We start from the raw sequence: 24915 nt of genomic DNA, 5'->3' as shown, positions 1-24915 counted from the left end.
TCTCCTCTCCGTCCCTCCGAGAGCAGGGGGAGGGCAAGAAAGGGGGGGAAGTGAGCGAACGAATTACCTGACTGGGTTTAAACCACGACAGTTCTTTTTGGCGCCCAACGTGGGGCACGAAGGGTTGAGATAATGACAGATCTGACCGGATTAATAGTCATTCGTCACAATGCTGATTTATTGGGTATCAGAGTTGTTCTTCTTGATCTCACAGCTTCAGACCGTTGTAACTTACGTAGAGCCGGTATTTGCTGTGTTAGTGTTTATCAAGTGTGGGGCCTGGGCTAAGGTTCTTGTCTCACTGTGCTTTATAGCAATGGCTTGTAATACGGGTGGGCTCCAGCAGCAGGGCGGGACGGACGTGGCCGTGGACTTGTACCTGGCCGTCCGGCTGCTCTTCACCGTCCTGGCCCTCACCCTACTCTCCATCTTCGTGAGGCTGCGGGGAGCTGAGGGGGAGCGGCCCCGGGAGCCGGCGGCTGCTGAAACGGCCCGGGAGAGCGGCCCCGGGGACCAAGCGGCGGCGGGAGCGGGGCCGGAGGCCGCCAGGGGACGGCTGCCGGTGGAGGAGGTCGGGGCGGTCGAGGAGCAGAAGGAAGCGGCTGCCGAGCAGCGGGAGAAGGCGGCGGAGGAGCCGAGCCCCGCGGAGGAGCCGAGCCCCGCGGAGGAGCCGAGCCCCGCGGAGGAGCCGAGCCCCGCGGAGGAGCCGAGCCCCGCGGAGGAGCCGAGCCCCGCGGAGGAGCCGAGCCCCGCGGAGGAGCCCAGCCCCGCGACGGCCGAGAGCATTCCCCGGCAGCCACCCGCCGAGCCCCAGGAGGATGCAGGAGACCACGCAGCATTTCCCAGCAAGGCAGAGGAGGAAGAGCTGGACTCAGGAAAAGAGAAGCCGGTGGTGGGAGAGCCGGCAAGCACAGCAGCTACACCAGCCCCAGTGACAAGTACAGCAGCATCGTGTGAGAGTTCTGGAGGCTCTGAATGGCCTTTGGGTATCCTTGGGACCTGCCTGCTGATTGTGATGGGGATCAGCATGTTGGCACACACACAGGCTGTGTTCTACCCACAACCATTTTGTCTGATCTCAAAAGTTAAGCAGAGTCAGGTTTGGGTCTTGTCTGGGCAGACCAAACTAGCCTGAGGAATTTGAGATTCTCCAGATCCAGAACTGAATGTACTTTCTGGTTGTCTTGATGGGTTTGTATGCTTTGGGGCTTCTTGACTTGATGTTCTTTGGAGGATTGTCGTGGTTTAAACCCAGTCAGGTAATTCGTTCGCTCACTTCCCCCCCTTTCTTGCCCTCCCCCTGCTCTCGGAGGGACGGAGAGGAGAATCAAAAGAATGCAACTCCCACGGGTTGAGATAAGAACAGTTTAGTAACTAAGGTATAACACAAATCACACCTGACCCAAACTGACCAAAGAGGTATTCCATACCACAGCACGTCATGCCCAGGATGTAACTGGGAGTTAGCCGGGAGGGCCGGGAGACTGCAGGGTTGGAGGAGGTATCGGTCGGAGCTTGGTGGGGCTTGGGGGGCGAGTTATCGGTCAGCGGGTGGTGAGGTGTTGTATTCTGTTCCCTTGTTATTTCCTTTATCATTATTATCATTGGTGGTAGCAGTAGTGATTTGTGTTATACCTTAGTTACTAAACTGTTCTTATCTCAACCCGTGGGAGTTGCATTCTTTTGATTCTCCTCTCCGTCCCTCCGAGAGCAGGGGGAGGGCAAGAAAGGGGGGGAAGTGAGCGAACGAATTACCTGACTGGGTTTAAACCACGACAATCCTCCAAAGAACATCAAGTCAAGAAGCCCCAAAGCATACAAACCCATCAAGACAACCAGAAAGTACATTCAGTTCTGGATCTGGAGAATCTCAAATTCCTCAGGCTAGTTTGGTCTGCCCATGGCAGAAGGAGGTTTTCACACAGCCCTGAGCAGTTGTGGGTTTTGGATCAGTCTCCCACAGCAAAATCAGGACTTTACCAGCTCTTGCTTCCAGATTTATTCAGTGGCATAAGACACTGCTGCTTATTTCCATGGCCTGTTCTGGACGCTGTTCCTGCCGAACGAGTGGGCACTGAGGACTCCCCCACTGCCAGCAGTGCTGGGGAGACTGGGGCTGCTCCTCATGGCTGTTGCCTTGAAGCTGCATCCTGAAGAGCCACTGCTAAAATGGCCTGTGGGGAAAAGAAACAACCCAAAGGTCAGGAGCTGAGTGTGGGATGGAGCACAAGGACACACAAATGATGGATGAGCACCTCCCATATGCAGACAGGCTGAGAACATGAGGGCTGTTCAGCCTAGAGAACAGAAGCTGCGTGGAGACCTCAGAGCAGCCTCCAGTGTCTGAAGGGGGCTACAAGGATGCTGGACAGGGACTCTTCATCAGGGACTGGAGTAATAGGACAAGGGGCAACAGGTTCAAACTGAAACAGGGGAAGTTCAGATTGGAGATAAGGAAGAAGTTCTTGCCTGCGAGGGTGCTGAGGCGCTGGCACAGGGTGCCCAGAGAAGCTGGGGCTGCCCCATCCCTGGCAGTGTTCAAGGCCAGGTTGGACACAGGGGCTTGGAGCAAGCTGCTCTAGTGGAAGGTGTCCCTGCCCATGGCAGGGGGTTGGAAGCGAATGATCTTTAAGGTCCCTTCCAACCCAGATCAGGCTGGGATTCTATGATCTGCTGTCCCTTGCTGCCTCTCCAGCTGTCCCTGTAAACATACAGACCCATGGATAATTCAGTGCAGGGTTTGGGCAGAGTTTCTATCTAACTACGGAGGCCTAAGCACCTGAAGACCCTATTAATCACCAGTTAAACCTAAAGACATTTAAATGTAGTGGGTAAAATGGCATATGCCAACCCCCAGCAGTCCCAGAATTTTACCACTGTGTAGCTATGCAAGATTTAAATCCTCTGGGATTGGCATAGCACAGGTTTTAGTGGATCCTCTCAGTCTGTTTAGAAATCAAACTCCTCTCCCAGCTCTCTCATGGGAAGATTATGACAGAGAAAGTGCTGCAGGGCAGGCTCAAGAGCTACAGCAAGGGGCTGCAGCGTTTGTTCCGGACTCTTACTGGTAGTGTCTGAAGGAATGTGCTCCTCTTCAAGGTAGTATTTAATCTTCTGTAGATTATCTTCAGAAAATCTCCATCTATTCTCAGCTGGTGTGAATGGCACCTGCAGAGAGGTCTTCTTCTGGGCAGATCCAGAGGGAGGTGTTATGCGGCAACATGCAGGGAGCGAGCCTGTGATGAGTCCTTCTGGGATCTTCTGTGCTAGGACCTTTAGACCTGCAGATGGACATGTCACATGTTACCAGTGACCACCAGCTAGGATGGGATCAGTGAGTGGACCAGTGCCAAGTAAAACACTTGGCAGAGCTGAATATCCAGCTCTTGCCAAGTTCCAGCTCACACAAAGCCATGCTCTCTGCTCTTGATCCACCCTCCTGAGGTCTCAAGGGGTCCTGCCCATCCCCACTTACCTCCAGATAACAAGAAGACGTTCTCAAAGCCCCTCTCACACATAGATGTTGCGGCCTGGCTGGCTAATCTCTCATCATTGTCATACAGAATTATCATCTTCCCATGGGCATTTTTCTGCTAAGAGTTAAGGATTCATTTGGAAACTTCACATAACTCTTAATACCCTTTTAGAGAAAAAGGAGACAAATGGGACTGGAGACTGAGAGAATCCCCGCTTGATCTGCAAGTATCAGTATTTAAATCAAGTCTTCCCTGCATCTGTGATTTAAATCTGATTTCTGGGTGATGAGGCTTGACAGACACAAAGGACACAGCCTAATCCCCACAGGAGTGCAGCCCCTGCAGCAAGTGTCCACCACTGTTCTAACACTGGTTAGTAACAGGCAAGAGCATGAAGCACCTTCATTTACAACCTCCCCTCTCCCCTGCAGCCCTCTCAAGAGAACAATTATCAGCCTAATCCTGCCTGATAATCCTCTTTCTAACCTCAAAGAAAAGCCAATCCCCATCAATGTGCTGAGAAGAAGCCAAAAGATTTGATGAATGTGGACCAACTGCAGGGGTGGGAGCCCAAGTATGGCTTTGCCTTCCAGCAGCCAAAACCCCATGAAATGCCAAATTCAGGCAGCTCCCACGGGAGTCAAGAGGTGTTACAGCCTTGAGGAACTAGAATCTGGCATCTGATGGTGGCAGCAGAGCCTCACGAAGTAAACACAGTCAGCATAAAGGACCTCCTCTCCCATCTTCCTTTTGAAATCCCTGGATTTTGTTGAGCATTGTCCCAGTGACAGCAACTGCTACAGCCCCAACTGGTCTTGAAAGCCTCCCCCAACATCCCCCCCCCCCCCTTATTTGTTTTAGGTCAGCTCTTCATATGTAAAGGATACATATTCCAGAATACTATTTGAGTATGGATTCATGGCTCTAGACAGCATTGCAATAGGGTAGGAATAAGCTGCAGAAGAGATTAAAAGACAAAGAGAGAAAAATCATACAGCAGCCGAACATCAACCATCACACAACCTGCAGTACAAGTGACAATGACTTGTTGAGGTTCAGCAGACACGGAAATCCACTGAATAAGGGATCAGCATCAGCTCCACACCCTTATCCCTTTCCAGGAAAGATGGGTGTACTGGGTGAGTGCTGAGAGCATTCTGCACTTAAGAATGTCCCATCCTGGGGGTTAAAATGAAGCCAGCCAGGATATGAGATGGAGCAGGATGATCCCAGCTGAGCCTGCTGTGGGATTGTAGTCTCCTCACCTCCAATAATATGACATTGGTTGTATGCGTCGCGGTCTCGTACATCCAAAAGCAGGAAGGGGCAATCAGGATAAGGTGTGTCTTTAGCCTCAGTTTCTTCTTTCTTTGGAGTGTCCTCCTGTATACTCAGTTCACCAATACCACTTATCACACTGCAAGAGGAAAGAGGAGGTTATGATACCAGCTCTCACTCTGAATGCTTCCATACCTCGCCACCAGTCACAGTTCCAATAGTCCATTGCCATCCCAGTACCACCATACACCACATGGAAATGGAGAGGCTCTATTTCACACTTTCCAGGACATCAGAAGAGACTGCTTTTGTCATGATATGAAACAGAGTACAGCCTTGCTATGTGAAATGCCATACTCTTCTGGATCAATCAGTTACTGGTGGTTTACATCATAAAGCGAGGGAGAATGATACTTAAGAAACTGCCAACACCAAGATCATAGAATCACAGAATGGTTTGGGTTGGAAAGGACCTTAAGATCATCCAGTTCCAAGCCCCTGCCATGGGCAGGGATACCTTACACTAGACCCAAGATCTCAGCAAGTCAAACACACTGAATAACTGTCAGGCACCAGTGCTATGCAGAGGTTTCCCATTTCACCACTACACTGGGTACAGGACATGAAGAGAAACCTCCAGATGCCCTTAGTGGTCACTAAATTGACAGCTTGAATACATGATCACTAGGTCTGTCAGGTGAGCATCTCAACTGTTAGCGTTTGCAAGGGAAGAGCCCAGACAAAGCTTCCTCTTACAATGTCTTTCTGGTACCTCTGACCTTGATTAGTGATGTAGTGGGTTTGGAAACTGGCCTTTTATTCTAACCATGGAACTATGTGTTATCGTCAGCAAGGCACATTACTGAGTTTACCAGAGCAGTTTATAACGTGGATTCTTCAACCCAGGGACCTGGATCAAATCCCACAAATACATTTCCTGGTCACCCATTTCAGGTGGCCAGAGGGCTGGGTTACAGCCTCAAACCTAGCTCAGACAGGAAAATCTGCCAAGCCCTCTCTTGCTCACACTTCCAGACCTCCAAACTCAGGCTTTAATGAGAAATACAATATAAAGCTATTTAACAGCAATTAAAAAAACCTAGCTGGATAAAAGGAATTATCTGCTATGACAGGAAGGAAATGGTGTATTATTGTCAGGCACCTCTGCAGTGTGGAGCGATAGGAAACCCCAGCCCCTGCATTGTTTAGGAACAGGACTGGACTGGGTGTCCTATCAGGGCTTCCTTTCCCATTTGTCCCTTCTGTGACTTCAGCATCTGGATGTGGAGCAGCAGAATCACCATCTGGGGAGAGAACAGGGTGCAAAGAGTTAAAATGCTGTAGGAAATAAGCAAGCAGGTTTTAAGCCAGTTCCTAGTCTTAGGAGAAAGTGTGTCTCTCAAAGACAGCCTTATTTCATCCTCTTATAAGGATGTTTTACTAACAGCCTCATATTAATAATAAAGAGCCATAGGATTTTTAAGAGCTGAAGATCTAATTTGAAGAATGAATATGTAGTTCTTGAGGCATGATATCTACTGAGTTACAATAAACTTGGCAGCATGAGGACTTTCTTACTTGCAGCCTTTCTTGTTTAGGAGTGTTGCTGTCCACAAAGTGAAGTGGCTGAAGGCCAAAAGTGAAGTTATTTTTCCCCTGCTGAATAGCTAACTCTGTCTGTCAGGACCCAGCTCACCACATGACAGTGATCTATAGCTCCCTCTCTTTGTGCTTACAACAAATACTGTTACCTTCCAGCTTGGGGATCTCCTCGTTTGTCACTTCTAAGATTTCATCAGATAAAGAGGCAACCTGGATGACCTGCGGGAGACAAAAGAGAGCAACAATACCTTGATACACATGCACTGATGTCACTGCGAGAGAGCAGGGATCAGCTTAAGGAAAAACAATCCTCAAGCCAAGACGCATTTAACTCATTGCAACTTCTACTGGACTTCAAGGTCACACATAGGTGTGTATATGATGCTTGTACAGCAAGTTTGTCCTTTTATTAAGTGGAAGTTGTAGCAAAGAAAACCCCCAGAACACTCAACTTTGGAGGAAAGAAAAGCCACATGTGCCACACAGGTAACATCAAATACCAGAATGCTGTCTAACTTATCAAGTTCAGTCACTAAAACATTTCAGAGCATACACTGCACTGGCTAAAATCACACATGGGATTATTCCACAGAGAAGACCTGGGATGTTCTCATAGTAAATCAGTTCATTGCACCAGTGAGAGGTACAGGACTGGTCTTAATCCAGGGGAACTGAAGATGGGAGTCTGCTAAACCCAGTCCTTTAATATCTGCAACTTTAACATTCTCTCCTTAGAAGAGAGCTTGTATTTTTCTAGTTTTTATTAGGTTTTGTGAACTAACACATAAGCACCACTCAGCTCTTCATTTACAGATCAAATTTACCAGCCTTTAATATTTGGATTCATTTGATTTAAAAACACACAGAAAGCCTTGAAGTCAAGAACATTTCCATCATGTGCAGCAAAACCCCCTGGTAGGGAGGGCTTCAGGCTGTGACATAAAGCTTGAGGAGATCAGATCTGAACCTCCTTTACGTAGCCCTCTTTTCTTATAAGAGGCTTAAAAATCCTCTTAAGTGAAGGGACATAAAAAAAATAGGGAATACATTTCAAAGATAGAGTCACCAAAAACTTGAATTTGAAACTAAAACCATTTCTACTACTCTGAAAATATTGGCCTAAATGGTTTCCTTGTATTAAGGGCAATCTATAAGGGCAGGACAAAGCCAGTACAGGAGTTACTAAGGCCACGTAACTGGGGAGAGAACAGGGTACAGCGAGTTAAAACACTGCAGGAAATAACAACATGAAAGTTTTAGAGAGACAAAAAATGCTGCTCCTAAAAGATGACAACTTTCAGAGGCCACAGAGGGAACCATACATACCAACTGGGCAAAAGTGGTCACTCTCAGCCTTTTAAACAGCTCATCCTTTCTATATCTGTAACCTTCAGAGAGAAAACATAAGAAAAACAAGGTCAGTTTTCAGTTAATTCCCACCTTTTGCTGTACCAGCTCATGGGCTGAGTCCCAGCTATTCTCATAGACTCTCTTCACCAATGCAGCGGGATTTTGGGGCACCAAAACCTGACGACTTTGTGAAAAGTAATACCAGTTATAAAGAGAGATCTTGTCCAGATATGGTTAAAGTGGAGAAGGCAGATTTAGTTGCTTTTAGGGTCAAGTGTGCATCACTGTGTGTTTTCTCTTCTTGCTGGAGAAAGTTTCATGAATTTAGCACCTTTGTCTGCTGTTCTTTGAAGCCCACTATGTCACAAAGCCTCTTAAACCAGATTAAGTTTACTGGAATCATAGAATCCCAGACTGGTTTGGGTTGGAAGGGAGCTTAAAGCTCCTCCAGTTCCAACCCCTAACACAGGCAGGGACACCTTCCACTAGAGCAGCTTGCTCCAAGCCCCTGTGTCCAACCTGGCCTTGAACACTGCCAGGGATGGGGCAGCCACAGCTTCTCTGGGCACCCTGTGCCAGCGCCTCAGCACCCTCACAGGGAAGAGCTTCTACCTAAGAGCTCATCTCAGTCTCCCCTCTGGCAGGTTAAAGCTGATACACGGATTGACTCCACAACTCGTTAGAGTTGTAAAGTAGGTATGCTTTATTCAGCTGAGGCGCATGGGGGCTACTCCTCCAAAAGCATGCACACCCTCCTTTGCCACTCAGTGCATTTACATCACATATAATGATTACCTAAACATGAGATTGCTTCACGCCTAATACATATGCAAAACCTATTCCCGTCTAGTATTATAATTAGTTTTCTGGCATTCGTCCCATTGATGCGCCTGCGCAGGGCCTCCTGGTGGTGGTCATTAGGGGGTCGTGGGGATGAAGGCCTGTAGTTCCTCTTCATCACTGCGAGCAACCTCTTGCTTTCACGCAGACTCAATAGGGTTTCGGCTCCTGTCCAGACTTCAGGTTTGGTACAAGCTGGTTTTATGTATCTTAAAGCAGAAACTTGTCAAGTTTGCCAATTTTGTTACTCTGGTTATCTTTTGTTCCTTTTCTTTCTAAAGATACTATTTGAACAAGAATGTCTTAAACATTAAGCTATGAATCTTACCTACTACAATTCTGCCTAGCAGCTGCAACTCCTACAATTCACCTTTCTAGCAACTTTGACTCCTAAGGTTCTGCTTCACTAAGCACAGCGACTGCTTAAGGAAGCAGGCACAATGTTAACCCTTTATTTCCCGGTATCAAAGCCATTCCTTTGGCCTGTCCATACAGGCCCTGGTCCAAAGCCCCTGTCCAGGTTTCCTGCAGCCCCTTTAGATATTGGATTGAACTTTTACTTTGTGCAAGTTACAGGAGGATCAGAGCACAAGGACATCTTATGTCAGACTCTGTCTTGTCAGGTACTAAGCTAAACATGCATATTTAATCTTCAGATGCTCCAGGTTTTCTTACTTTTAGCTGTCAAATTCCAATCCCTACAATTCCCTGATATGGATATCTAGAGGGAGAGATAAATGAAAGAATTTCTTTCACGCAGAAAGCAGCAGCTCAGTGTGGATACCAGCTCAAAGCTGACACAATTGCTACAGAAAAACTGGACTAATTTAATCTTAAGCCTGAAGACAAAGCTGAGGTAGCAAGGAAAGCCAGACAGCTGCTGGAATGACTGACAGACAACCAGAGCCGAGATTAACAGCCCTAACGAAGCAATGACAAGAGGCAGACTGCAGACAGATACTTGAGATGTGTAAACACAAGGGAGAGAAGAGCCTTCTAATGGGAAACAAAAGGGTTTATGTAGGAGGAAACAGAAGCAAAGACTAGTATCTGTAGGAACATCTTGATATAAAAAAGCCTCCCATGGGAAGTAATAGAAGCCTTGTCCTTTGGGAAATTTACAGCTACAAAGAAGATACGAAAGAAAAGTGAGGGAAAATAAGAAAGGTCAGTACTGCACTGGCAGGGAAAGGCAAAGATGTACAAAATTCCTCCTGTGTCAGGCACTGCAGCTCTAACAGAGCTCTGCATGAAGCTCTTGAAGCCACACTAAGGAATCTAAACTCTCTCTTTTCCTCCTCTTCCTCCCTTATGAAGCTCCAGCTCTGAAGTAAAGAGATTTTTATATTTAATAAAGAAAAATCCTTTGCATGTTTCTAACTGTTGGAGGAGATTGCAAAGTGGTCTCTCTTCAGCTAAGAGAGATAACAGAGAACAGACTTTAACAACAGAGAACAGGACCTTCAGCAAATCCAGCCAGTTAAGCAATTTTAAATCCTCTATAACCATCTGCTGAATGCTCCATTAGCTTAAGCAAGGTGGAGAAAGGGGGAGGAAGGTCTCAAATCCATACACCTGAATCCACTACACCAAAAATTACTGCCAGATTAGCTTAGGGAAATGCTCAAGATGACATGTGTTTAGAGAAGGAGCCACATGAATGCTGGAGGCTGAGATCTCTTCTCAATACAAGTGGTGACAATGCTTGGACAAGATTCCCCCCATACACAACCTAAGGAACCTTATAAGAGCAAAACAGAGACAAAAAAAAAGAGAAATTGCGAGTTTTAATCTCTGGTTTGGTCTTATTCTTATCCCTTCCTTCTTAAATGTGCTTCCTGAAGAGGCAGACCAAGTGCTTTTCAGTGTTCAGACCAAGCAGAGCTCCTAAATTCAACATTTTATGCTATACAATGTTTATCAGGCAGCAAAGCAAGTGCCTACTTGCTACTCAACAGCTTACCTAAGGAAAAGAAGCCCATCCAAAACATCCCTGCGCACTGCAGGGTGCGCTATACATTTCAAACTATGGGGCTGAATCAAGTACAAGACCTATGCATAAACTAGATTTCAGAACATCCATGCACTTCAAAATGAACTTGGCTTCAAGCCTCAGGTTCAGGTTGCTAAAGTCTCACTTTAACAGGAAAATACCAGCAATAATTCAGCCCATTTCCTCTGCTGGACACAAAACCCACATGTAGCCCATGTCCATACGGTTAAACCACCCCAGCCATGGGCAAAAAGAGCCCTTCAGTCATGTGACGAGCAAGAAATCAACTTAACTTACAAGGATAAAGAAAAGCAGAAAGTTTATGAAGAGCTGGATGCCTATGAATACTGACCAAACTATCACAGTGCTCACACAAAACAGCTGCTGGATGCTTTCTGCCCACCTCAAGTGAGGATTATTTATCTCTTTATGACCTAGATCTTACCTTTACCACCCAAAATTATTCCTATCAACAGGAAAACCAGCCCAAAGCTGGTGTTATTACAACAAACTAATTTGACTGCTTTGCATGAACATCCCAGCAGTGATCAGGAAGGTCGCAGGAAGTGCTGCTCCTGCCTGTAGAAGCAACGCAATGTACCCAGTTCTGTCCTGGAAGATCCACTGGAATTTTCTGACATTCTTCCCTTCAGTGAACTGCTTTGGGGCTGGAATTATTGTGGAATCAAGGATGTGCTCCTCAGGGCTTCGGAAAGGAAAAGACTCGGTGCCTCTCCTCAAGTCAATCCTCCAAAAGGAACAAATCATCATGGTTCCAGCTCTCTTCATTTTAATTCCACAGGTTTAAATTCCTCTCTCTCACATTACACAAGAGACAGAGAGTTGCCTGTAGTGGGTATTTAAAGTTGTGTCCAAATGGTGTCATCTATTCATGAGAAACCAAGGGGAAGAAGTTTCCAAATTGCCTGGGAACAGAAGGTGTCTATTCAGCCCAAAGAGAATGGGAAAGTTTCTGTTGGGTTCCAGAGCTGTGGTTCAACAAAAGAAGCCCTACATGGAACCAAATCAGACCCAGAGCAGAGATTGAAAACCAACTAGAGCCATACAACAAGATCTGAAGCACAGAGAACAAGTGATGGCAAGCCAGTGCCAAGCACTGAAATCTTAGCCAGGCAACACAGGATTTTGGATAGAAAAGTCATTTCTCCTTTGATTCTCCCCACAGACCTGTGGTGCTTACAGCAAAACAACAAACAAGCCAGCAACAAAGGACCATTCTGCAAAAAGCTGAGCTCTGATATATTCATGTGACAGATTAGTGACCTGCCTTCTAATGCGAACAGCACCAGCTCAGAGGGACAGAATAAATGGGTCCAAGAATTAAACCTGAATGTTCCAAATCAAATTAATCCTCATTAACAGGGATGGGTTTTGTTTTCCACAGAAAGAAATGCAGCTTTCTAGGTTTAAGAGCTTTCTTGGCTCTCTGTGAGAGAATAATCTGGACAATAGTAGTAAAATTTTGCTTTTTAGTAAGAGTTTTTCTTAAAGGCCTGTTTTCAGTGGAAGAAGAGAGTGAAATAAGAATCAGTCAGGTTTTCATCAGCCTAAACAAGCCAGAGGCTTCCAAGCATCAGCCTTTGGCTCTGGTAAAATCAACGAGTTACACAGGAATAAGCAGAACCTTGGAGTATTCTGACAGAAATCCAAGCATGTTAAAACAACAGAGGTAAGAGATCTCAATTTGTTACCCAAAAGCAAACTAAAGCCTCAGGAGCACAGTCTGAGTCTTCCAGATGGATCTAGTCTAGTTTTCTCAGTCCAGAAAACTTCTTCCTATCTGGTTTCCATTCAATAGCAAGACGTTGCACTAAGAAGGATCTGGAAAGACTCCTAGAACTGCCTGCCTGGTTTCTTAAGTTATATCTGTCAAGCAGTAAGAGAGACAGAGAAATAAGGCACAAGACAAAGCAGAAAGCATCCAAAAATCAAGGCAGAAGCATCTTTGTATCGTACTGCTGCATGTTTCTGCTATTCCTTCCTGTAAATGGCTGTGGGAATCAACGGAGTAGAGATTTCCAAGCAAATAGAGGGCCCAGGATTCAATCCCTGCTCCTTGATGCTCTTCCTGTTTGGAACTAACCCACCAGTTACATTCTGCTCCTCTCAGACACTCACTTCTTTTGACTTTTGCCAACTTCTCAGTGTATTTTGTCAAACTGTGCCCTGTAAAAAGAGGGAAATGGGGAAAAATAAAGAGAAAAAGATGAAAAGGGAGGGGGGGAATATGGAGGAAAAGCAGAAGAGGGAAAAAAATAAGGGAAAAAGAAGGACGGGTGGGAAAATGGGGGGAAAAGAAGGGGGGGGGAAGGGATCAGTTTGATTTATTTTATTAGTGCTTTTCTTCAGGGCTTTTAAGTCTTAAATTTGGATTTTTTAAATAAGAAGATCAGCCTATGACAACAGACGTTGCTGCAGATCCTCTTTCACCATGAGAACACAAGGCAGCCATAAACAAGAGCATAATTGTCCTCCTAGAAATTTTCTCTCACAAAGAAAAGCCAAACTAAATAGCAAAGTCAAAGGACCTGCTGAACCCCAGGGAACAGGAGGTGGCCCTTAGGTTAAAGCCCAGGTGAAAGTCACTAGAGATGCTCCACACCAGGAGGAGCTCAAATCTTCTACACATACCTACAGTGCTGCTTCAGTTCTACAGATGTACCTGAGTGCATTTTATAGGATTTCCAGCAAGGGGGGGGCAGAAGTATCATGGAATGGTTTGGGTTGAGAGGGACCTTAAAGCTCCTCCAATTCCAACCCCCTGCCATTGGCAGGGACACCTTCCACCGGAGCAGGTTGCTCCAAGCCCCGTCCAACCTGGCCATTCCCTGAAGACACCCCCCAAACAACCATCTTGACTTACACCATTGTCAAGATATTAACTAATATAAGAATAATAAACTCCAAGGCCAGCAATTTCCATGGGAACTGTCACTGCAGAGCCCAAGTTTCTAAGCTGTAACACATCATAATCAGGATGCGAGTTCTGATATAGCTGGTATGTGGGGTAAAGCAGCTCAGGACAGAGTCAGAAGACAATCAGCATATTTTTCTATGCTCCTACATCCACATTTGGTGTTGTTACACTACAACGTCACTCACTAGCATCAGCTTCACTTACCAGTATTGAGACGGGTTTTTATATGTTGGTATTTGGGATTCTGAGGGATGCGCCTGGTTAAATACTGGTTTACAAAAGAAAATACACAAGGAAGTCAATATACAGCTATTATTTGTTTTAAAGACAAAAAACCTCTCCCATTAACAGGAAAAGCAATCTGAAAAGGTCTAAGAGACAGTAAAAAGAGGAGCAAGACCACAAGCAACCTCTCAGACATCCCCTGCTCTCAGAATCATAGAATCATGGACCGGTTTAGGTTGGAAGAGACCTTAAAGCTCACCCAGCTCCAACCCCTACCTTGGGTAGGGACAACTTCCACTAGCCCATTTCCCTTCCTCTCTCCACCACAGCTCACCCGGCTCTAACCCCATAAACCCCCCCATCCCCACTCACACCTCTGCAAGCTGCCGACACCCCCCCGCCAACCCTCCCGTTACCCCTCACATCCCCTCAGGGCAGGGGCCCGGCCTCCAGCAACCCACCACAGTCCCCGCTGCAAGGGTGCCGGTGAAGGGAAAGCGAGGCTGAAGAGAGGATCCCAGCACCCACCTCAGGATCCCCAACGCTCCTCCTGCTCGACATCGTCCCGCCGGTACCCGCTTACCCAACCGCCCTCCAGATTCTGACGTCCAACCCTTCAACTACGCCCGCTTTGATTGGCCTCGCCTCTCTCCCCGCGGCCAATCAGAAGCCGCAGAAGGGACGCCGAGCGGTTGAGGGGGAGCGGGTTGAGGTAAGCCTCAAGCGTCGCCGGGCAACGGCTTCTAAGCGCTGAGGCGGAGAGATGGGTGGAGCGGCGCATGCGCGGTGCGGGCCGTTGGCCCTGCCCCCGGAGAGCCGTGGCGGCGCGCGCGCGGGGCTCCCCTCACCGCATCGAGGACACGCCCACAGGCGGGCGGGGCCTCCGCGGTGGGCGGGACCTGACACCCCTCCGAGGAGGGGGAGCACGGCAGGGAGGGAGGAGGCGTGGTCTGAGATGAGCACATGACACCTGGGGGGGGGGGGGGGTAGGCTTGTTCGAGGGGCGGGGCCTTGTGGGCTACGGGCGGGGCTTATTCGGGGGCGGGGCTTTGAGCCTTAGACCCTCAAGGGGGCCTCACAGTCCCAGCACCCCAATGGGGTCCGTGTCCCCTTAGACCATCAATGGGGCACGTGTCACCTGTAATAGGGTCCACATTCCCCTCAGACCCTCAATGGGGCCACAGAGCCTCAGCCCTCCCAATGAACCCAACGGGGTCCATGTCCCCCTCAGCCCCTCAATGGGGTGCCTATCCCCTTTTAGACATGCACTGGGGGACCCATGTCCCCCCTCAGGCCCCCTATGCAGCTCCATTCCCCCTCAGACCCCAAATGGGGACCACATCCATCCATTAGACCCCAATTGGGGCCCACACCACCCCTCATACCTTAACCTTGAGACCCTTTGATGTCATGGACCTGTCTCTTGGGGGTTTTGGATTGGGTTATGGGGATACGAGAGTTAATGGGACAGATCCCTATGGAGTGGTGCCTCATTCCCACGGGATGAAGGAGTGGTGGGTGCAGGTGGGGCTGCTGACTATGCCCCTCCTCACCGTGTACCTTCACATCCCGCCCCCTGGGCTATCCCCAGCTCTCCTCTCCTGGAGGTCCTCTGGAGGGTACTTCACATACCGGGACCAGAACATCTTCTATAGAGGTGATGGGGCTGCACCAATACCAGGGACACGTCGTCCATCACAGTGGGGAGAGGGGTGGTGGTTCTGGTACCCTCGGTGCACCCAGGGATGTCCCCAAGGCAAAGTGATGGCAAATGCCTCCCAGACCACAATGGCTTTAAGGGGAGCTGCTGTGTGGATCCAGCTGTGCTGTGGGTCTTCATTATCAGAGCACATAATGGGGTGATCGTGGAATCAACCAGGTTGGAAAAGAGCTTCAAGATCATGAAGCCTGTTCCAATGCCTGAGCACCCTCTGGGGAAGGAATTGTTCCTCAGCTCCATCTAAACCTGCCCTGGTGCAGCTTGAGGCTGTTTCCTCTTGTCCCACCCCTTGTTCCTTGGGAGCAGAGCCCAACCCCTCCTGGCTCCATCCTCCTCTCAGGCAGTTGTAGGGAGCAATAAGGTCCCCCCTGAGCCTTTTCTTCTCCAGACTGAACCCCCCAGGTCCCTCAGCCGTTCCCCATCACACTTGTGCTCCAGGCCCTGCACAAGCTCTGTTCCCAGTGGGAAGGATCCCAAGAGCCTCTGATGGTCACAGCAAGGAAAGGCCTTTTTGCTGGAGCAGTTGTGACCGGTTGTAGCATCTTAGAGGCAGCTGCAGTTGATTTGTGCTAAGTAAATCCCTGTTTGCATCAAGCAGTTGGTACCAGTGGTTCCTCATCTGGTTGGGTTTCCGAAGCTGTGGTGCAAGTCAAACCCACCTTGGTTTTTAAAGGAGCAGTGGGAAAGACAACATCATGATGCTGGTTCGGGTTCTAGTGAATCAAACAGCAAAGTGTGTCTCCTATAGGAGGAAATCGGGGGAAGCTGATGCTGAGGTGCCCCATTCCCTTCCCAGCTCTGACATCATTGTGCTCCTGCATGGATTCCTGACCTCCAGGTACGACTGGTACAAGGTGAGGGCAGCGAGGGCATGTGGGTTGGATGCTGACAGCAACCCCCATGGCTTCTCCCTCCATGGGGATGAGGAGACAGCCTGGGGTGGGTGATGCTGCAGAGGAGGTACCACCGTGCTCCAGGATATCAGCCTTGTTCCTCTCCAATATCTTACACAGGAGCCAAGCTCTATTTGCATCATCCTTTCCCTTTCTCCAGCCCAAAGTGGGAGAAAGGGACTCACAACTGTTTATGGTTGGGGATGATCTTGCTGTTTATTGGGATATTTCAAGCTCCTGCAGTTTTCCTGAAGCTGGAAGGTGCTTTCTGTGACAGTGGAAGGGACCGTGGCCATCCATAGCTGAGCATCACCACAGACGTCCCCTCTTTCTGCTCTCACTGCCAGGGATGGGGCAGCCACAGCTTCTCTGGGCACCCTGTGCCAGTGCCTCAGCACCCTCACAGGGAAGAGCTTCTGCCTAAGAGCTCATCTCAGTCTCCCCTCTGGCAGGTTAAAGCCATTCCCTTTGTTCTGTCCTGTCGTGGTTTAAAACCAGTCAGGCAGCTCATTCACTCCCCCCCCCCCCCTTCTTTCCGTCCTTCTTTCCTTCCCCCCACCCCTCCCCGCTCCCGGGGCGATGGGGAGGAGAATCGAGAGAATGTAACTCCCAGGGGTTGAGATAAGAACAGTCCAGTAACTAAGGTATAACGCAAATCACTGCTGCTACCACCAATGATAATAATGATAAGAGAAAATAACAAGGGAAGAGAATACGATACCACCCGCCGAAACAAGTTCGACCCCAAAAGAGAGTCCCGTGCCCTTCCCGGTAACTCCCAGTTACCTCCCTGGGCATGACGTGCTGTGGTATGGAATACCTCTTTGGCCAGCTTGGGTCAGGTGTCCTGTCTCTGCTTCCTCCCGGCCTCCCCTCCTCCCTGGCAGAGCATGAGGCTCACAAAGTCCTTGGTCAGAGTAAACATGACTTAGCAACAACTAAAACCATCGGTGTTATCAGCTCTATTCCCAGGCTGAAAGTCAAAACACAGCGCTGCACCAGCTAGTAAGAAGGAGAAAAAAACTGACTGCTACTGCTGAACCCAGGACATGTATGTCCCTACAGGCCCTTGTCCAAAGCCCCTCTCCAGCTTTCCTGCAGCCCCTTTAGGCACTGGAGCTGCTCTAAGGTCTCCCCTTCAGGAGCCTTCTCTTCTCCAGGCTGAACCAGCCCAGTTCTCTCAGCTTATGGGGAACTGGGAGGAAAGCCCCCTAAGGTAGCAGGATTTGCCCATCTTCATGATACTGAGCAGCACTGTCTCCTTTTTCCCTTGTGCCCAAGATCCTCAAGGATGGGGGGCTGCTGTCCCCCATCATCACGTGCCTGATGAACTTCTTTGTCTTCTCCAGAGGGTGAGTTGGTCACAGCCCATACAGGGGGTATGAGCAACATGGGGAGGGGGCCACATAGGAATTGGAGTAGTGGGTGTTTGGCACATGAGCAGATCCCCCAGTGCTGTCCCAGGAGGAATTTGCCCCTGGATTTAAGTGACTTTGATCCTGCAGGCCATTCTCTCTCCAGGTTGGCACCTATTAATGACACAGATTTCACGGTATGCTGAAATCCTCTGTCCTCTGGGTACTGAGCTTGTGCACATTCCAGAGGCCATGAAATCCCAAACCACAGCACATACAGTGCCCAATCCCTCTATATTTTTATCAGATGTTTCAAACCACCTTTCCCCCCCCCAAAAAAAAAAGCCTGCAAAATCCAACTCTGGGTGCATTCGGGGGTCCATTTGCATTGCTGTACTTCCCCGTTTTCCCCAGTGGATGTATTCAGGTTTTCAGGGCTAGTTCTTGATCCATACACTAACAGATCTACTGCTTTGCTGCTCTGAACTCCCTCTTGTCCAGGCTCGGGGCAGTCTTTGGGCCCTACACACAGCCTTCACAGGCAGAGTACTGGGATATGTGGATGGCTGTGCAGACCAACAACGGGAATGTCCTCGTTGACAGCTACATCCCCATTACTTCCTGCATAAGCTTTGGTTTATGCCTCTGGTGTCCCTCTGTCTGCAGGCAGAGCCATGGGAGTGGCCTGGAAGGTAACCAGAATGCAGCCCAGTCCCTGGATCCTGGCTCTCCAGAGCTTCCAGCTGCTTCTGTTGGGATCTGGGATCATCCCCGCACCCCAAAAGAGCGTTGGGGTGTGATGTAGGAGCAGGGATTCCTGCCAGGGTGATGCAAGGCAGGTGCCTAAGTTTGGAGTCAGGAGGATCTGAGCATGGTGTGAGAAGGACAATGCTGGAGATGTACAACATGGGGTTTAGTTTGCTTCTTTGGAGCTCAGCGGCTTCAATTTATAGGCTTTTGTTAACAACTGGAGCTAAACCTGGTTCTCTCCAGTTCAGGGCCTCTGGAAGGATTTTGGGCTGGTGGGTGTGAGCTGAGTATCCGCATCTGGTGGGGTTTGTAAGCATCCTTCTCCCCCAGCGTGGAAACTCCTCTCTGCTCCCAGTGGGAACAACCTCCAGGCAAAGCACACCACAGAGCTCAGCCTCTCCAGTGGGTGCTCAACTGTCAGACCAGACAGACAGTATTTGGGAGCCTGTGTCAGCAGAGCTGCTCCACCAACACAGCCAAGACCTGAGATCCTGCTTTTCCTCACCTTCAACTTGCAGATGGAAGCAAGTTACTCCCCCCAGGGAGCCAGGAGGATCCACACTGCCTCCCCCTCTTAGGAACAACCCTTCCCATGGCAGCAGATCCAGGAGGGCACGGGCAAGCCCTTAGAGGACCCACTGGCTGCAGAGAAGTTTTCTCAGGTCACACTTTCAAGGTCTCCAATAAGAATTTAATTCAACAACCCAGTTACTGCATAGTAAATCCCCTGCGTACTAGGTACATGTCTTGATTGCTGCTAAACCTCAGCAAACGACTCTTAATCATCCATTGGCAATGAATTATCAAACTATTTTCACAGCTAAATTGAGGAAGTGTGGTCTGGATGATCAGGTAGTGAGGTGGACTGTGAACTGGCTGAAGGAGAGAAGCCAGAGAGTTGTAGTCTATGGGGCAGAGTCTAGTTGGAGGCCTGTAACTAGTGGAGTGCCTCAAGGGTCAGTACTGGGACCAGTATTATTTAATATATTCATCAACGATTTAGATGAGGGAATTGAGTGTACTATTACCTAGTTTGCTGATGACGCTAAGCTGGGAGGAGTGGCTGATACGCCAGAAGGCTGTGCTGCCATCCAGCGAGACCTGGATAGGCTGGAGAGTTGGGCAGGGAATAACTTGATGAAATATAACAAGGGAAAGTGTAGAGTCCTGCATCTGGGCAGGAACAACCCCAGGTTCCAGTACAGGTTGGGAAACGACCTGTTAGAGAGCAGTGTAGGGGAGAGGGACCTGGGGGTCCTAGTGGACGACAGGATGACCATGAGCCAACACTGTGCCCTTGTGGCCAAGAAGGCCAGTGGCATCCTGGGGTGTATTAGAAGGGGGGTGGTTAGTAGGTCGAGAGAGGTCCTCCTTCCCCTCTACTCTGCCCTGGTGAGACCCCATCTGGAATATTGTGTCCAGTTCTGGGCCCCTCAGTTCAAGAAGGACAGGGACCTGCTGGAGAGAGTCCAGCGAAGGGCAACGAAGATGATTAAGGGAGTGGAGCATCTCCCTTATGAGGAAAGACTGAGGGAGCTGGGTCTCTATAGTTTGGAGGAGACTGAGGGGTGACCTTATTAGTGTATATAACTATATAAAGGGGGAGTGTCACGAGCATGAAGCCAGGCTCTACTCGGTGGCAAACAGTGATAGGACAAGGGGTAATGGGTACAAACTGGAACACAAGAGGTTCCACTTAAACTTGAGAAGAAACTTCTTCTCAGTGAGGGTGACGGAACATTGGAACAGGCTGCCCAGATGGGAGGTTGTGGAGTCTCCATCTTTGGAGACATTCAAAACCCGCCTGGACACATTCCTGTGTAACATTATGTAGGTGTTCCTGCTCCGGAAGCGGGACTGGACGAGATGATCTTTTGAGGTCTCTTCCAATCTCTAGCATACTGTGTGTAAACTAGAACTAATTGCAACAGATAGGTAGCCGCTTAGATTGAAGTCAGTTGTTTTACGTTAATTAAATATAGAGGTCCGTGAATTACACAAACATGCTCTAACCAACATACAGGCAGAGACGAGCAGTGGGGGGGGAAACGAGTTATTATTTATTGGCCCAAGAAAGCAGCCACAACAAGTGCAGGCTGCAGCATGACATCCTCAGCACAGCTCCCTTGGGCCTGGCGCTGGCAGCAGGGCGCTACTCCTCCACACGTGGAGTGAGGCATGAGCAAGTGAAAGCCTTGCGCAGAGCCCTCAGCACTCTCCTGAAGCGGGAGAGTCGTCGCCGTGGGGCCGCTCCTTGGTCTGGAAGAGTGGCAATGCCTGTGGAGGAAGAAGAGCTGTAGGCAAGGGACTTCCTTTGGCAACCCGTTCCAGTGCCTCACCACCCTTACAGTAAAGAACTTATCCTTAACAGCATCCTCATTGGCCTCCTTCAGATACTGGAAGGTCTGCTAGGAGGTCTCCACGCAGCCTTCGGCCCATGGAGGGGAGGCTGGGACACACCCGAACTCACGCAAACACTGCTGACGGTCTGGCCTGGGTGCCACCCAACTCGGGCAAGTACCTGGCTGGTTCTCGCTGTCCTGAACTACAGCAGGCGACGTTGACGGTGACTCCACATCCAAGCTTTGTGCCACATCTGGCTCTTTCACCTGCTGCTGCCTTGTTCCCTGGATGACAGTCACAGCCTTGCCCAGGCTGAGCAGGGCAGGTACCTGCCTCTGTGCCTGTGGTGCTGCCTCCTGCTCGACGCAGGCAGGAGAAACTGGTGCCGGTTCCACCTCCTCCTGTGCCACTGGAGTGAGACGTGCGCGGTGCTCCTCTTCCTCCGCAGATGCAGCTAATGTAGAAGCTGTCGACTCAGTGGCTGTGGGTCCGGCTGGGATAGGAGACGTGTTCTGCAGGTCTCCACCTGCCTCCCCTGTCACTTCAATGTCCATGCTGCTGGGGAAGTCAGACCCCTCCTGGATATCGGCCTGGGGGTCCTGGAAGAGCTCTGGGACCGAGGGGTTGACCCAGAGGTTGCGTATGATGATCTCTTCCACTTGGGACAGCACTTTATCAATGTCCTCTACCCACTCTTTCTCCTCTTTGTCCACTGCCGCATCCAGCATTTGGGTCATGCCCTGAGGTTCCAGCAGCTGCTGGCTGGTTTCCTGATCCACTGCCACAGCCTGGACCAGAGGCTCCCTTGTGCTGAGCAGGGCTGCTCCCTGTGGAACCAACTCACAGGCATCTGGGCTGAGCAGGACAGATGCCTGACTCTCTGCCTCTGGTGCTGCCTCCGGTGCTGCCTCCTCATCACCATTGTGAGAAGAATCTGTTTCCTCTGCCTCCTCCTCGATCATATTCCAGAACTGGGAGCTTGCACCGACACTGGGTGTGACACGCACTTTTGCATCTCTTACTATGATGCTGTCGGAGGCAGGTGCATTGCACTGTGCTTCTGCTGCCAGAGCTTGACTGTCAAAGCCACAAGAGGCTGCGGTCTCTGCCTCCTCCTCAACAGCATCTCTGAAATGGACCTTCCTGAGGATGCTCTTGGGTGTGACCTTCATATCCATGTTGCTTTCTTTGTGGCTGTGCGGGGCAGGTGCCCGGCCCTGTGCTCGTCCTGCTGCAGCCTGCCTGCCGATGGCGGGAGAGGCTGGTGCCTCTATCACCTCGACACCAGCTCTGAAAGGAAGCTTCTTGACGCACCTGGATGGGAAATTCAGATCTGCGTCATTTTCTGCTGAGCTGTTCATGGCAGGTGCCTGGCGCTGGGCTTGTGCTGCAGCAGCCTGCCTGCTAAAGCCACGAGATGCTGGTGCTGGTGCCATGGGAACGAGAGGTGCCTGGTACTCCTCTTCCTCAGGAGCTCTGGCCAAGCGGCTCCTCCTGGCGTGTTGCAAAGCCTCGATGTTGCTGCGCAGGGCGGGCAGAGGCTTTGCAAGAACCTTCTTGTGCAGCCCCAGCAACTTGTCATTGAGGCTGCCCTCTCGCCCCGTCTTCCTGCTCTGGGAAGCAGCAGTGCTCGCACGGGTGTTAGGATCAGGAGCAGGCTGAGTGGCGGTGGCTTTGCTGCCGTTAGGTGCCCTGACAGTGTATCTTCTTGTCATTGCAGCCCTGCTGTATGCTGGGTCCTGGCATGCCACTGCCTGCTGGTAGGGTCCCCGGCTCTCAGCGCTGTTGTTGCGCAGGACCACGCTCACATTTCTTGTGCCCTGCGCTGTGGCACAGGCTGTGGCACAGGCTGTGTGGGGCAGGCTGCCAGCTCCGTGGCCTCGCAACAGTGCTGCCATGTGCGGGGATGTGGTGCTGCTGGGCAGCGGTTGTGAAAAGCTGCTTTTGGCTGTTGCTTGTCCTGCCGATGGCCATGTCAGTGAATCTGGCTGCAGGGGCAGAGGGTGCCCATGTCGGGCGAGGCAGCCTGCTGGCTTCTCTCACTGGCCGAGGTGGCGGCCGAGGTGTCCTTTCCACCACCACTGGCCGAGGAAGTGTCTGCTCCTCTGTCCTCATGCTGCGGGGCAGCACCGCTCTGCACCTCACGCTGCCCACCTGCAAGAGAAGTCGAGGAGAGAGGCTCTGTGATAGTCTCTTGTGCCACGTTCTGTACGTGGGACTGTAGTGGGGGAGGGGGTGTATTTGTGCCCTCCTGCCTACAGGTCCATGGTGACTGCCTGCAAAGTTTGTCAAGCCTTGCCATGAGCTGGACAGACGAATGGATAAACCTGATGCCTCAGCTACAGGAGCTGACCGTGAATACCCCAAGCAGACTGAGATAAACGGTTATCAGTTCTTCAGAAGCAGACAGGTCAAAGTTAAATGTAACATCATTACTCTCTCTCTCTCCCCCCCTCTCTTTTTTTTTTTTTTTTTTAGTCCCTGCAAAAGCCATCATTACTCCCACTACAGTCCCACGTACAGAACGTGGCACAAGGACCCTGTGGAGACTAACAGCAAACCAGCTCCGAGAAGCATCACTGCAGTGCGAGGTGGCAGGCTCAACCTTAGCGGGCATCCCCGCAGAGGCTCTGCCTCCCCCACATCGCATGAGGCTTGGGCTTTTATACTGACCAAAATGCACACTCATTCCGACACAGGTGGCCAGCCTGTGCTGGAAGAAGTGGCCAGCAGTACCTACAGAGGTCTCCAAGAGCTGATAGAAACCTGGACATACTTATATTTACCAACTTCTAGTACATGAGTATCACAGAGAAACTGTATGGGCTCTCCCTGTCAGCTGCAAGAAAAAATCATAACATATACAGCTTGAGTATAAGAGGATTTTAACGCATACGCGGTCACTGTTTATCAGGCCTCCTTAACTATTTTGAGATCAAGAGCTTCCCACCCTTTAGCCCCCTGCTGTGTAGTAAACACACGATATGCAAAGATGCCCATTGCAGAAAATTCCCCAGTAATGATCAAATATTTGGTTACCCATTGTTACAGCTGAGCGTCTCCAGGGCCAGTAAGTCTGAGCAGACCTACCCGGGAGACGAAGAGTCAGGGTCTGGAAGCAGAGGATATAAATCTGGCTCGGATTCAGGGGATTCGGGGGCTGATCCTGCGCCGAACTCGGGGTCTCCGTTGCTCGCAGCTGTGTCTTTCTTATCAGGTGTATCTCGTTCGGTATGTAGCCATCTGCAGACCTGGCTCCTCCGTGACTGAGTTACAATTTTTTTTTCACTCTAGGGCGTAGTGGGTTGGAGAGGCTCGCGGTTCCTTTAAATCTCCCGCTCGCGCATGATCCCTATTTTCTACTGCGTGCTTCACAGTGGCGCCGCAATCGATCCGGCGCCGAGGCACCGCCCTCTTTCTTTCGGATTTCTCGACATTTATCATGCGTATACCTTCTAATATACTTTCTCTGTCCTTTTCAAAGTCCCTACTTTCGGAACTGGGGTGGTGGGGGAGCAGGGGGTTACACCTCCTCCGCGGCACCTTCTGATGGAGGGGGAGAAAAGGAAGGGGGGGGTGCGGGGTGGGGGGGGTGCGGGGTGGGGGGGTTGGGAAACCCTGTGCTCCCGCGAGTTGGGGGGGGGGGGAACGAGTTGTAATCTTCCCCCGGTTTCAACCGACCGGGGACGTCTGTTCCTAGTTTCTCCGTTGCTACCGCGGCAGTTTTCTTTTCTGCCTTGTATCTTTTTATACAGTTCATTACTTCCCTCCGTGGTTTACCGAGTTTCTTTGCCTTTTTATAATCATTAAGCACTGAGTCAAATAGTTCATCACCAAACTTTCGCCACTCACTCTCCTCAAATATTGTATTAGGATCTGCAAAAAAAATCTCTTAGCCTTCCCTAGCCACTAGACCTGCTAGCTGCTTTAGAGTCTCAGGCTCAATTCCCCGCTTTTATAAAAAGCACTGTAAAAAGTTCAGGGCTCAGTTCCCCGCTTTTATAAGAAGCACTGTAATAAGTCCAGGGCTACCTCTCGGTCCATTTTCATGGCCAGCCTTTTCCGGATCGTCTTCTTCTGGGTCGTCCTGTAACCTCGGTCTCCGGATCGGCCTCCCGACGCAGCAGTGTCTGGTACGCCCCAGCGGCGGAT

The 24915-nt window shown here is 50.0% G+C and overlaps 2 protein-coding genes across 2 annotated transcripts; one reads left to right on the top strand and one right to left on the bottom strand.

Moving 5' to 3' along the window:
• Positions 1 to 1978: 1978 nt before the first annotated feature.
• Positions 1979 to 14263, bottom strand: LOC133276740 (centrosomal protein of 41 kDa-like). Its single transcript, XM_061467877.1, has 11 exons — positions 14231 to 14263; positions 13682 to 13769; positions 12679 to 12726; positions 7683 to 7744; positions 6506 to 6575; positions 5917 to 6058; positions 4742 to 4893; positions 4364 to 4431; positions 3476 to 3590; positions 3066 to 3281; positions 1979 to 2174 (listed from the first exon to the last, which is right to left on the bottom strand). The coding sequence occupies exons 1-11, from the start codon at positions 14261 to 14263 to the stop codon at positions 2026 to 2028; spliced, it is 1143 nt and encodes a 380-aa protein (XP_061323861.1). The 3' UTR covers positions 1979 to 2025.
• An 844-nt stretch (positions 14264 to 15107) lies between these two features.
• Positions 15108 to 18475, top strand: MEST (mesoderm specific transcript). Its single transcript, XM_061467876.1, has 4 exons — positions 15108 to 15359; positions 16188 to 16367; positions 17568 to 17667; positions 18172 to 18475. Exons 1-4 carry the CDS (start codon positions 15113 to 15115, stop codon positions 18473 to 18475), a joined length of 831 nt encoding a protein of 276 aa, XP_061323860.1. The 5' UTR covers positions 15108 to 15112.
• The last annotated feature ends 6440 nt before the right edge of the window (positions 18476 to 24915 follow it).

The sequence above is a fragment of the Pezoporus flaviventris genome, unplaced genomic scaffold (genome assembly GCF_033815535.1).
Source record: "Pezoporus flaviventris isolate CSIRO_AGI_PZ_B2104156 unplaced genomic scaffold, CSIRO_AGI_Pfla_v1 ptg000046l, whole genome shotgun sequence".
NCBI classification, from domain to species: Eukaryota; Metazoa; Chordata; class Aves; order Psittaciformes; family Psittacidae; genus Pezoporus; species Pezoporus flaviventris.
This window is presented reverse-complemented; position numbering and strand designations above follow the sequence as displayed.